General features: G+C 35.3%; 1 protein-coding gene across 7 annotated transcripts in view; it reads right to left on the reverse strand.

The window, feature by feature from the left end:
• LOC127635325 (receptor-type tyrosine-protein phosphatase H-like) overlaps positions 1 to 12451 on the reverse strand; it is a 56245-nt gene that overhangs the window by 24455 nt on the left and 19339 nt on the right. Inside the window, exons 3-7 of one of the 7 annotated variants that reach the window (XM_052115263.1) lie at positions 9440 to 9706; positions 8733 to 8999; positions 8026 to 8292; positions 7383 to 7652; positions 881 to 1027 (exon numbers count right to left, since the gene is read on the reverse strand). In XM_052115263.1, coding sequence (XP_051971223.1) covers positions 881 to 1027; positions 7383 to 7652; positions 8026 to 8292; positions 8733 to 8999; positions 9440 to 9706 — 1218 coding nt within the window. Of the gene's footprint in view, positions 1 to 766; positions 1028 to 7382; positions 7653 to 8025; positions 8293 to 8732; positions 9000 to 9439; positions 9707 to 12451 lie in introns of all 7 variants that reach the window. The other 6 variants (XM_052115261.1, XM_052115265.1, XM_052115264.1 and 3 more) reach the window with 6 other exon arrangements.

The raw sequence follows: 12451 nt of genomic DNA on the forward strand, positions 1-12451 counted from the left end.
GTTTAACAGTTGCATTTGCAATGACAATGCCATTATGTAAGACCATGAGTGGCCTCATATTACTGTGGATTGAATAATGTGGAAAGCATAAATAGCTTAAAACACATTTAGAAACATTTAACTACAACTTCTAACTACACGTCACATCCTTTGAATTTTCCTGGCAAAAGCTACCCGCTCATTTCGCATATAAATCAGTCTACACGGCTCTTTTTTTAAGTTGCGTTACAAGCCGTTATCACATTGTCAAAAAGGGCAAATATTACATGAAAATTGTTACATAGTGCACCTTTAACTTCTATTGAACTCAGAATATTTCTTTAACACTCGAAATTACACCAATCATTTCTTAGTATGACATTAGGACAGGCAGTCATGAAAGTAATAATACTAGAACTAAAAAGTCAAGTCATTTTTATTTGTATTGTGCTTTTCACAACACACACTGTATTATGTCCACAGGGGGCCTAAAGAGAAATAATATATGTAGATATGTATGGGTGTGTGTGTGTGTGTGTGTGTGTGTGTATATATATATATATATATATATATATATATATATATACACACACACACACATACATAAGCACACACACACACGCATGCAAGCACGCACACACACGGGCATGCACGCACGCACACACACTATTTATATTTTGGCCCCCAGTGAGCATGCCAAAGGCAACTGTGGCAAGGAACACAAAACTCCATCTTTTTTCTGAGAAAGATCTTTTCTAAACAGCAAAATTAGAGTAATAAAACTTACTGGTGACATTCTTAAAGAAGTATCCTGAACTTGTAAAGTTATTGACCACAGTGAAGAGTGTAAAATTGTATTCAGTTCCTGGGGTGAGAGATGAGATTTCATGTGTAAACACACCCTGTGAATCAGTGAAATGTACCAGATTTCCATCACTTTGATACAGGGTGTAGTTATAGGTGTAGTTATATATCAGTTTATTCCATTTAATAGTCAACTGATTCTGTGATCGTTGTGTCACGTTCACTTCAGTTACATCAGATAGAGCTGAGAGAGAGAGAGAGAGAGAGAGAGAGAGTTAGTTAACTCATTTTGGACAATAATCAGAATTACTACAAATACCATTAGAGTACATTTATCACAACACTGATATGTGCTAAGTGCCAGGGCTTTACACTACTCATAATTCATCAAAATTAAGAATTGAATTCCCAATTCATCTACTCAATTTGAAATGAGGTATCAAACATGATATAAAATTGTATTCCAAATTTGAATTTAAGGAAGATTAATTAAAATTATTATGAAATTCAACTGCTGTCAGTGTAGTTTTTAATACATTTCATTTTGTTATTATATACATAACATAAGTGTAACACCAGACACATTGGATAACAATATCAATCGTTTGAAATACCAACAATTTGTATTTAATATGTACAGACTGTGATGGAAGAACACTTGATTTCACAAAATGCTTTAATTTCTTCGAAATGGAGCGAAATTTTATAAGTCTGAAAACAATATGGTGGACATGTTGTGGTGCTGTAGGGCAACATTAAACTGGCTGTAGCTCTGTTTATTGTTTTGACAGTACAGGAGTGGTGGTGGTGTAGTGGGCTAAGCGCATAACTTATAATCAGAAGGTTGCTGGTTCGATCCCCACAGCCACCACCATTGTGACCTTGAGTAAGACACTTAACTCCAGGTTGCTCCGGGGGGATTGTCCCTGTAATAAGGGCTCTGTAAGTTGCTTTGGATAAAAGCGTCTGCCAAATGCATAAAAATGTAAATCCATTGAAAAATGTTTATTCTGCATATGAGAGGGCTTTTCTATGGATGCGTCAATGCACAGATGCGTCAGACAGGTGCTTTTGCGGCATCTCAAATTGGTGATGTCATGTCATTTACAGTGTTTTTAGGTTGCTGTGTCAAGTTAAACATAGTTTTAAACTTTAAAAAGATGTCTTGAGATCCCTGCAATCAGACTTGTGCTCTGTCCAGCTGTTTGAACACAAGAACGCATTCTCATCTTGTGTTGTCGCTAGTTGCTGTGTCTCGTTTCGAAGGCCGCATGCTAGCTAGGACACGTAGGACCATTTGTTCGGACGAATGCCTGCTGGACGACAGCAGTGCGAGCACAGACACTCAAGTGTGCGCTCAAGGAATCTGCGTCTCACAGGTGCAGCACATTTATTTGAAGAACAACAGAGAATATTGTCTGATTTACAAAACACTTTCAAAGATAAAGTGCAGTTTACCCTGGTTGTGTACAAAGCTGATTGAATAAATTCATAAAAGTGACAGAATTCGTGCAACAGTATAGAGGACTTTAAAATGTTTAAGTCCTGCATACATTTCATATATAATGATAAAGAGAAAGATGCCTTAATATGTGCACCGTAATATTTTGTAATATTTGGTTAACCGCGAGAGTTAAATAACACAATAACATCTGTTATTGTGTTATTTGTCGGGACTCTGGAATAAAGAATGTTTAATGCCATGGATGCGTCAAACACAATCTCAGACAGCTGGGAATAAATTGCACAATACATATTCAAATTATCCAAAATCACATTAAAGTCGGACAAAATCATCTCTGTCACTGCCTGCAACATAGTAGGTCTATTCTTAATCAATGGAAAATGTGTAATTCTGCCCGAGCAGGTTCACTTTCCATGAGGCAGCGAACACTACGGATTATAGGACTTCTTTGATTTTTAATGATTCAGCAACTTGTGTAATTATTGTCAGCACACCAGAGCAAAAATGGTGAAAATATATTGGCTCACTGTTTAACAAGCACTGAAACTTTGCCAGTTGAAAAACAATGTGGAATCATGTGTAGCAGCAACTTGAACTTCATCAGAATATCGATTTGTGATACCAGCGCTGAAAAAGCTTGATGCAGCGCAACAAATGGTGAAACAGAACCAGTGGTGTATAGTAACGAAGTACAAATACTTTGTTACTGTACTTAAGTACAGTTTTAAAATGTTTATACTTAATTGAGTATAAAAATTTCTTTGGACTTTTACTTTCACTTTACTAAATTTTGAAGAGAAAATTGATACTTTTACTCCGATAAATTTCTCCACACACTTTTCGTTACTTTTGTGACTGAATACAGCAAACAAAAAAGCAACTGTAGGTGTAAAAATGTAACAACCATGTAAAACAACAACAATGTGAAAATGCATGCTGATTCGTTAAAGGAATCAAAAGAGTCGAAAATTTTACATTTGATTCCTTTGAACTGAACTAAAAGATTCAAAAAGCGGTCTGAAAGATTTATTTTGCGAATCACAAATCTGAATCAAATTCACAAGCAAAGCGCGCTGAACAATGCGTGTTGCCCTCTGGGGAAGACAAGAAACTAATCATGTAAGTAAACATTTTTTTTTTTTTTTTGACTAATTCATTTGATAAGTTAACATTATGAAAGTTGTGAAATAATGAAGTTCAGCGATCAGTCTCCCAACTTTCCAGGAGACCTGTTCATATAGAAGTCAATCAGATGCGTTTACATTTTACGTTTAAACAAGGTACGATGTGAGTGAATAATTACCAGCACTCATGAAAATGTCATTTGATATCTTATGAAGATGTGAATGGTCTTTGCCTAAGCAAAACTAGTTTTCTAGTGGTTGCTAAAGTGTTATGTTTGCTTTGTAGCACATTTATGTTACAGTATGTGCGTACTAGTGTTTTCTGGATGGTTTCTTGGGCATGCTATGCAGTTGTCAAGGTGATCTCTGCTGTATGTGGTTGCCAGGTTGTTACTATGCTGTTGCTAAGTTGTTTTCTGTGTTTTTTGCAGATTGCTGTGTAGTTTACAGGGTGTTCTAGGTGGTTGTCAGGTTGTTACTATGCTGTAAAGTTGTTTTAACTGTGTTTCAAACACATTGTTATTTACATTTACATTTACATTTATGCATTTGGCAGACGCTTTTGTCCAAAGCGACTTACAGTGCACATATTACAGGGACAATCCCCCCGGAGCAACCTGGAGTTAAGTGCCTTGCTCAAGGACACAATGGTGGTGGCTGTGGGGCTTGAACCAACAACCTTCTGATTACCAGATTACCACTTATGTGCTTAGACCACCCACCCCCACAAGTCTCTGTTCTGGTCACTAATATTACTCAACTTCAATGTTCCAATTTTTATGGACTGTGGTGTTCATTTACACTCATCACATAAATATAATCATTCTGATTTGATTTGAATGCACCATTAAAGGGATAGTTCATTTGATTTTCTTACCCTCATTCGATCCAAGATGTGTATGATTTTATTTTGTTTCTGCAGAACACACACACACACTCACTCACACAAAAGATTTTCAGAAGAATATCGCTGTTATGAAGGTGAATTCAATGTAAGTGAATGGTGGCCAGAGATTTGAAGCTCAAAAATGCACATAAATGCAGCATAAGAGTAATGCCTTCTGAATAGATCCAATTAGTTTTAGGTGAGAATAGACCAAAATATAACTCATTTTTCGACTATACATCTTTACATTAGCAGTCTCCTTGGTGATCAGGATTTCAAACTTGATTACACTCGATTTCACGTTTACACATGCACTTTATATAGGTATGTTATTTAGTCTGTGTAGTCTCATGTGGTTCTGTGTTTGTCCTATGTTGTTTTATTTAGCACCATGGTCCTGGAGGAACATTGTCTCGTTTCGCTGTGTACTGTACTAACTGTATTTGGTTGAACTACAATAAAAACCACTTGACACTTGACTTGACACACTTCCTATAGCACCATCTAGGGCTCTGTGCATGCGTCAAGCACTAGAAAGTGAAATCAAGCTTGAAAACATGATCATGCCATGAGATTGCAATTAGCGAGATATTCAGTGAAAATGAGTTACAATTTGGTTTGTTCTAACCCAAAACCAGCTGAATCGCTTCTGAGGACATTGATTTAACCACTGTAGTAGTATGGAAAACTTTATACTTCCTTAATGTGCTTTTTGTAGCTTGAAATGTCTGGTCACCATTCACTTGCATTGAATTGACCTGAAGAGCTGAAATATTCTTCCAAAAACTTTTGTATGTGTTCTGCAGATGAAAGAAAGTCAAACACATTTGGGATGGCATGAGGGTGAGTAAATGATGAGAAACACCAATCAAATAAGTTGACATGGGTTTAATGAAATGTTCCGTAATTTATGCAGTATACTTTTGATACTCAAATAAATGTAATATCAGTTACTTTGATATGAGCTACTTTAACTTTTACTGGAGTCAGTTTCCATGAAGGTAAATTTACTTTTAATCAAGTTTGACAAATAGATACTTTATACAACACTAAACAGAACACAGGTGTCTCCAGACGTGTTAATAAATATTGAAGTTCTTTTTAAGTTAACAGTGTATTTAAAAAATGTGACGGTCCTGCACAATGAATGGTAAAACAAGGGCACAGGTGTCTGGAGAGGCATTGGGGTATCTTCGGACTCTGACCAGGTTGAAGACCTGTAAACGTGCAGAATAACCAAATAGAGATTTTGGTATTTGAATACCTTTCACATCCTTAATGATTTTGGATTAATGTTGTCAAAAATACCAAGTCGGTACTCAAACCAAAAATTATTTACGATACCAGAATTTCTGAAGGTACCTGGGTACCGAGTACCGGGTCTACCAGGTACCCACGCAGAGGCGGGAACTTTCGAACGCTCACAACAAGCAAAAGATGACGACAAGCAAAGCTGCTGTTGCTGCTGCGGAGCCTCAAATGAATCTTGTCGAAATGAAAAGTGGGAAAAAGCCAGGTTTGGAAATTATTTGCATTTGAGGCTGATGAAAAGGGAAACAACATAGATCAGCAAAAACCTATTTGTAAACGCTGCTTTCACAATTTTCTGATGAAAGGAGGAAACACATCAAATTAATAAAGACAGACACCCGGATTTATTCAAGCAAATAAAGCAGGTGAGTTTAAAAGCATATTATCATTTGCATTAGAGCTGAAATGTTTAGTCGACATTATCGACATCATTGAAAATACAAAATTGATGAGAAAAATGTTCGTTGTCGAATAGTCATTTGATCTCATTTAACGTAACATGAAATCACATTAAACTGTAATGATATCGCACGAGAGCAGCAGTTCACGCCTGATGGAGGTAGAATTACACAGATCAGTCCAGATGCACTCGAAACTTTCACAGTTTATTTTATGTAGATCCCAAAGTATTAGAGAATGATAAAAAAAAAAGTAGGCTACATTCAAAAGCATGTACCGCTGTGGAATAAGCGGAGGCGGAGCTCTTTAAAGGAAACATCCCGGCGTAACATCTTAAATGCAGTAAAATTGCTTTATTAAAGTTCAAATAATACAGAAGCAGATCATGTTAATAACTATAAACTCAGAAACTGGCATTTCTCTGTGTGGTCGGTGCCTCTTCTATGAGTTGCGCGAATGTCCCGATCTCATGGGGAGAGATTGAAACTGCACCCGGCTGAGTAGGGCCTATGGCAAGCCGTTTTAACTTTTATTAATTTCCAGGATATGAATTCTTGATATCAACAGTTCAGTTGTCACTAGTTAAAATGCTAGTTATTGATATCAAGAATTTGATATCTACTAGTAACAATGGCAATTTTTGATATAAGAAATTACATATCCACTAGTAACAATGCTAATTCTTGGTATCTACAATTACATTTTTACTAGTTAAAATGCTCATTCTAGATATCAAGAATTGTATATAGTAAAAACTATAATTCTTGATATCTGAAATTGTATTTTCACTAGTGAAATGTCACCATAGGCTGCCATTCAAAATCATTTGTTGATATCAAGAATTGATTTCTTGTTGAAATTCCAATTTCACTTATCAGAAATATAATTTGTACTAGTAAAAACCTTTATTTTTGATATCAAGAATTCAATTGTCACTAGTTGAAATGTCTATTCTTGATATCAACAACTGAATTGCTACTAGTAACAATGTTTATTTTTGATATCAATAATTCCATTTTCAGTTGTGACAATGTTCATTTCTGATATCTTGAATGTGATTGTTACTAGTAAGAAAGCCATTTTAGATATCTGAAATTATATTGATATCAGAAATACATTTTCAGATATCAAATATTAAAAATTTTACTAGTAGCAATTCAGTTGTTGATATCTAGAACAGACATTTTTACTAGTAACCACGTAATTCTTGATATCAACAATTGAATTGCTACTAGTAAAAATTGTAATATTTGATATCTGAAAATGTATTTCTGATATCAATATAATTTCAGATATCTAAAATGGCTTTCTTACTAGTAACAATCACATTCATGATATTTTATTATTCTCACTAAATATAATATAATATAATATAATACAGACAATAAAATATATAAAAATAAGTGCCACTTACTTGTGGAGTTAGTGAAGTTGTATCCATTACTTGTCACATTCTTAAACAGTGTGTACAGAGTGAAGTTGTAATTTGTTGCAGGAATTAAATTTGATATGATTGCAGAATTATCATCTGAAGAGATAGTTATGCTTTCCTGCCATGATTCTTTTCTGTATTCCAGCAAATAAGTGTATGTGTTGTTGTCCCTGTTTGTCACCATGTTCCATTGTAAGATCATGTCGGTGTCATTGCGGTTTATCACAGACACACTGTCGACAGTAGATGGCTCTGAAACAAATTCAAATATGGTGAGATTATTGAGATAACTGTTCAATCAGAACAAACTGCAACACCAGATCTTTAAAGAAATGACCCCTTAACATTGGACCACTTGGTATGACATCTTATTTTATGTCACTCTACAGTTAGGTGGAGGTTATGGCCAGATTTGTCTCTACTGAACTAGACTATAACAAGAAAAGTAAAATAAATCAGGACTTTGAACATTTGGTTTGAAGATTATTTCAATTCAAGTTTAAATATAGGCCTTATTGAGTCAGAAAACTTGAGCAGTTTGAAGACTTTAAGTTTGAATAAATGCAGAACTTGCTCTGTGGTTACTGGGTGTTCTGGCTGAACATCATGATGTCCTGAGACTCACTGGTAACTTTGGAGAAGTTATATCCTCTGCTGCTCACTCCTTCAAACTCAGTGTAGAGAGTAAAGGAGTACTGAGTCCCAGCAGACAGATTCGAGACTGTACATGTCTTTACAGAATCAGTTTCAGATCTAGTGATGTTTGATACAGTGTCTGTTCCATTGCTGAATTTCAGCACATAAGTGTAATTGGTGTTGACTTGATTCCATTGTAAAGTTAAATCAAACTCTGTTCGAGCAATTACTTCTACACTGTTAACATCAGATGGAGCTGGGGAAGAGACAAACATACAAACAACAATGTTCAATGGTGGCAGACACTTTAACTTGGACCCTGTTGAGAAACTGTTGACAGGAAGTATACTGTACTTTTGCAGCACAATTTTTAACAGTATAGGGAGAAAATAAAATGATCCATTTTAAGAAACAGAAACCATGAAGATAAATGGACAAATATGTCATTGTTTAGAAGTAAACAACATTTGATCTTTTCCTAATACCTGCTGCTACACACTCGCCCAACATTGCAATTAAATTGAACAGAGTCTCCAATCAATAGATTTTAGTTCTAAATATGTGAAGAGGATTTGTATTGTTGTTAGCTGTCACTAGTTTCTCTGCAACCTTTATTGTGAACATGAAATATTTCAGACATGATCAAAAGCATAAATCAAAAGTTATTTTAATAAATATGGGGTCAGTCGCACTCACCGGTAAAATTGGAGAAGTTATATCCTTTGCTGCTCACTCCTTCAAACTCAGTGTAGAGAGTAAAGGAGTACTGAGTCCCAGCAGACAGATTCGAGACTGTACATGTCTTTATAGAATCAGTTTCAGATCTAGTGATGTTTGATACAGTGTCTGTTCCATTGCTGAATTTCAGCACATAAGTGTAATTGGTGTTGACTTGATTCCATTGTAAAGTTAAATCAAACTCTGTTCGAGCAATTACTTCTACACTGTTAACATCAGATGGAGCTGGGGAAGAGACAAACATACAAACAACAATGTTCAATGGTGGCAGACACTTTAACTTGGACCCTGTTGAGAAACTGTTGACAGGAAGTATACTGTACTTTTGCAGCACAGTTTTTAACAGTATAGGGAGAAAATAAAATGATAAATTTTAAGAAACAGAAACCATGAAGATAAATGGACAAATATGTCATTGTTTAGAAGTAAACAACATTTGATCTTTTCCTAATACCTGCTGCTACACACTCGCCCAACATTGCAATTAAATTGAACAGAGTCTCCAATCAATAGATTTTAGTTCTAAATATGTGAAGAGGATTTGTATTGTTGTTAGCTGTCACTAGTTTCTCTGCAGCCTTTATTGTGAACACGAAATGTTTCAGACATGATCAAAAGCATAAATCAAAAGTTATTTTAATAAATATGGGGTCAGTCGCACTCACCGGTAAAATTGGAGAAGTTATATCCTTTGCTGCTCACTCCTTCAAACTCAGTGTAGAGAGTAAAGGAGTACTGAGTCCCAGCAGACAGATTCGAGACTGTACATGTCTTTACAGAATCAGTTTCAGATCTAGTGATGTTTGATACAGTGTCTGTTCCATTGCTGAATTTCAGCACATAAGTGTAATTGGTGTTGACTTGATTCCATTGTAAAGTTAAATCAAACTCTGTTCGAGCAATTACTTCTACACTGTTAACATCAGATGGAGCTGGGGAAGTAAGAGAAAAGAAGAGAAAATTTAAAGGGGTAATATAAAAAAAATTATTTAATGTTTTTCCTGAGGGCCACTTATAATGTTAGTCAAGTTTTGTTGTACCAAAAAGGTCATTATATAGTTTTTCATTCAATAATAGTCTCTTTATAAAGTCTGCAATGCATTGTAACAGATTACACAAACAATCCACATGCAGGAATTAATGGTACCTGTGGATTGAAATATTCATCGAATTTAAGACAAGAATGCACATTTGAATGCTGATGGACGTGCCAAGCACACATGATGATGGCCCTGTCCCAAATGGCACATTTGATGTCGTCTTGCGGTCTCATGGCCTTCATTTGTGCATTTCACGAGACTGTAGGGTGTCCCATCTGACATTTTAGAGCTCTGAAGTGTGCTCACGACTGTGCCCACAATGCGCCCTTTGGCTGAGCCCCACAGCTGACTACTACCCAACAGTCTCCACTGCTGATCCTCTTGACCAATCACAGTGGACTGGAGAGTTGGTTCTAGGAGAATTGTTTCTGTTTTAAAGGCAAAGGTGGCCACACCAAATATTGATTTAGCTTTTTTATGTTTCTGGACTTTGTATGATATTAAGTGAGTCATTTTTGAAGACATCCACACTATACAACATTTTTCACAAGTGCCTAAAACTTTTGCACAGTACTGTGTAAATATATATATATATATATACATATATATATATATATATATATATATATATATATATATATATATATATATATATATATATATATATATACACCCACAAAATTGTGGAAGTGTATCTAAATATATACACATAAATATATTTTCTATATACAGCTGTGTGTGACACTGGTGGCCAAAGGTTTGGATGTAATGATTTTGCTGTTTCGGAAGTAAATTGGTATTTTAATTCACCAAAGTGGCATTCAACTGATCACAAAGTGTAGTCAGGACATTACTGATATAAAAAAACAGCACCATCACTATTTGAAAAAAGTCATTTTTGATCAAATCGAGACAGACTCCATTTCCAGCAGCATCACTCCAACACTTAACTATGTTTATTATTGAGTAATCATGCTAAATTGATCATTTGGTTCTAGAAAATCACTTGCCATTATTTCAAACACAGTTGAAAGATATTTGGTTCATTAAATGAATCTTAACATTGTCTTTGTGTTTGTTTTTGAATTGTTACAGTATGCAATAGACTGGCATATCTTAAGGTCAATATTAGGTCAAAAGAAACAGCTTTCTCTAGAAACTCATCAGTCAATCATTGTTTTGAGGAATAAAGGCATCAGGTACACTCAAGTACATTTAATACTCAGAGTAGAGGTGTCACTATTTTGATTAGGAAATGTTTACATTTTCAATATCATAAAGCCTATAATGACCAGGTTGGCAGATGGATAGTCCTGGATTCTAGCTTAGAGGGACAAAAAGTTACTATTATGAATATCTACGCTCCCAATGTGATATCTCCTGATTTCTATAATTAAGTGTGCAATGTTATTATAAATATTGGTAATCGTAATATAATACTTGGAGGTAACTTTAGTCAGATTAGAGATGTGCAGCTAGATAAATCAGGTAACAGACAGGCCGCACTTGCAATATATACAGTCACTGATATTATCGTGGATGTACTTGGCCTAGTAGATATATTTCGCACACTTCGTCCCCTAGAAAAGGATTTCACATTCTTCTCCCAACCCCATGGGTCCTATTCAAGGATTGATTATATTCTAATTTCAAAACAGTTAGGTAGGTCAAATATCTTAGTACTCAAAGTATATTTCCCTGTTTTCAATGCTATAAATGAATTAATCACAGGGGAAAGAGGAATTAACAAGGTTTTTAAAGAATTTTACCAAGATTTATGCACAAACACAAGGGGAAGTAAATGTAAAACATTATGACCAAATCATCTCATCCATACAGCTTCCATCTTTAACCACACAAGACAGAGACTTACTAGAAGGTGACATCACATTAGAAGAGATTAAGGGTGCTATCTAGGACCTCAGAGTAGGTTGTTCCCCCCAGGAAGACGGCTTTCCCTCTGACATTTACATATCATTTTCAGAGGTGCTAGATCCTAAATTGCTCTGTATCTTTCAGAATGATCTGGAAAATGGTAAACTCCCGGACAGTATGAGATCTAGTATAATCAACCTGATTCAAAAGAAAGGGAAATAAAGGGCTTTCTATTTAACAATTTGGAGAGATTCGGCTTTGGGCCATCTTTCATTAAATGGGTGAAATGATGTATTCTGAACCAGTGGCATAAGTAATATGTAACGGTGTAATGTCATCACGGTTTGAGCTCTATAGGGGCACAAAGCAGGGTTGTCCCCTTTCCCCTCTTATTTTTGCCATTTGTTTAAGAACCATTTGCTATAACAATACATAGCAATAAAATTATTAAAGGTATCATAGTGGGCAAACAGGAGCATAATTTACTTCTATACGCTGACAATATATTACTTATCTCGAGCAACCCACAAACAACAGTGCCCACAATGTGTTCTTTAATTGAATCTTTCTCCCATGTCTTGGGTTATAAAATCAATTGGACTAAGTCTTAAGTAAAACCTCTAATATTAATAAGTGCCATGGGACAATAGGAGCTCAGTGGCCATTTAAGTGGGTCTCATCAGGCATGCTTTATTTGTGAATTAAATTTATGGCAGGTTTGGAAAATTGTATGCAGATTAACTTTCAACCAGTTATTCAAAA

This window comes from Xyrauchen texanus, chromosome 42, assembly GCF_025860055.1.
Source record: "Xyrauchen texanus isolate HMW12.3.18 chromosome 42, RBS_HiC_50CHRs, whole genome shotgun sequence".
Lineage (NCBI taxonomy): Eukaryota > Metazoa > Chordata > Actinopteri > Cypriniformes > Catostomidae > Xyrauchen > Xyrauchen texanus.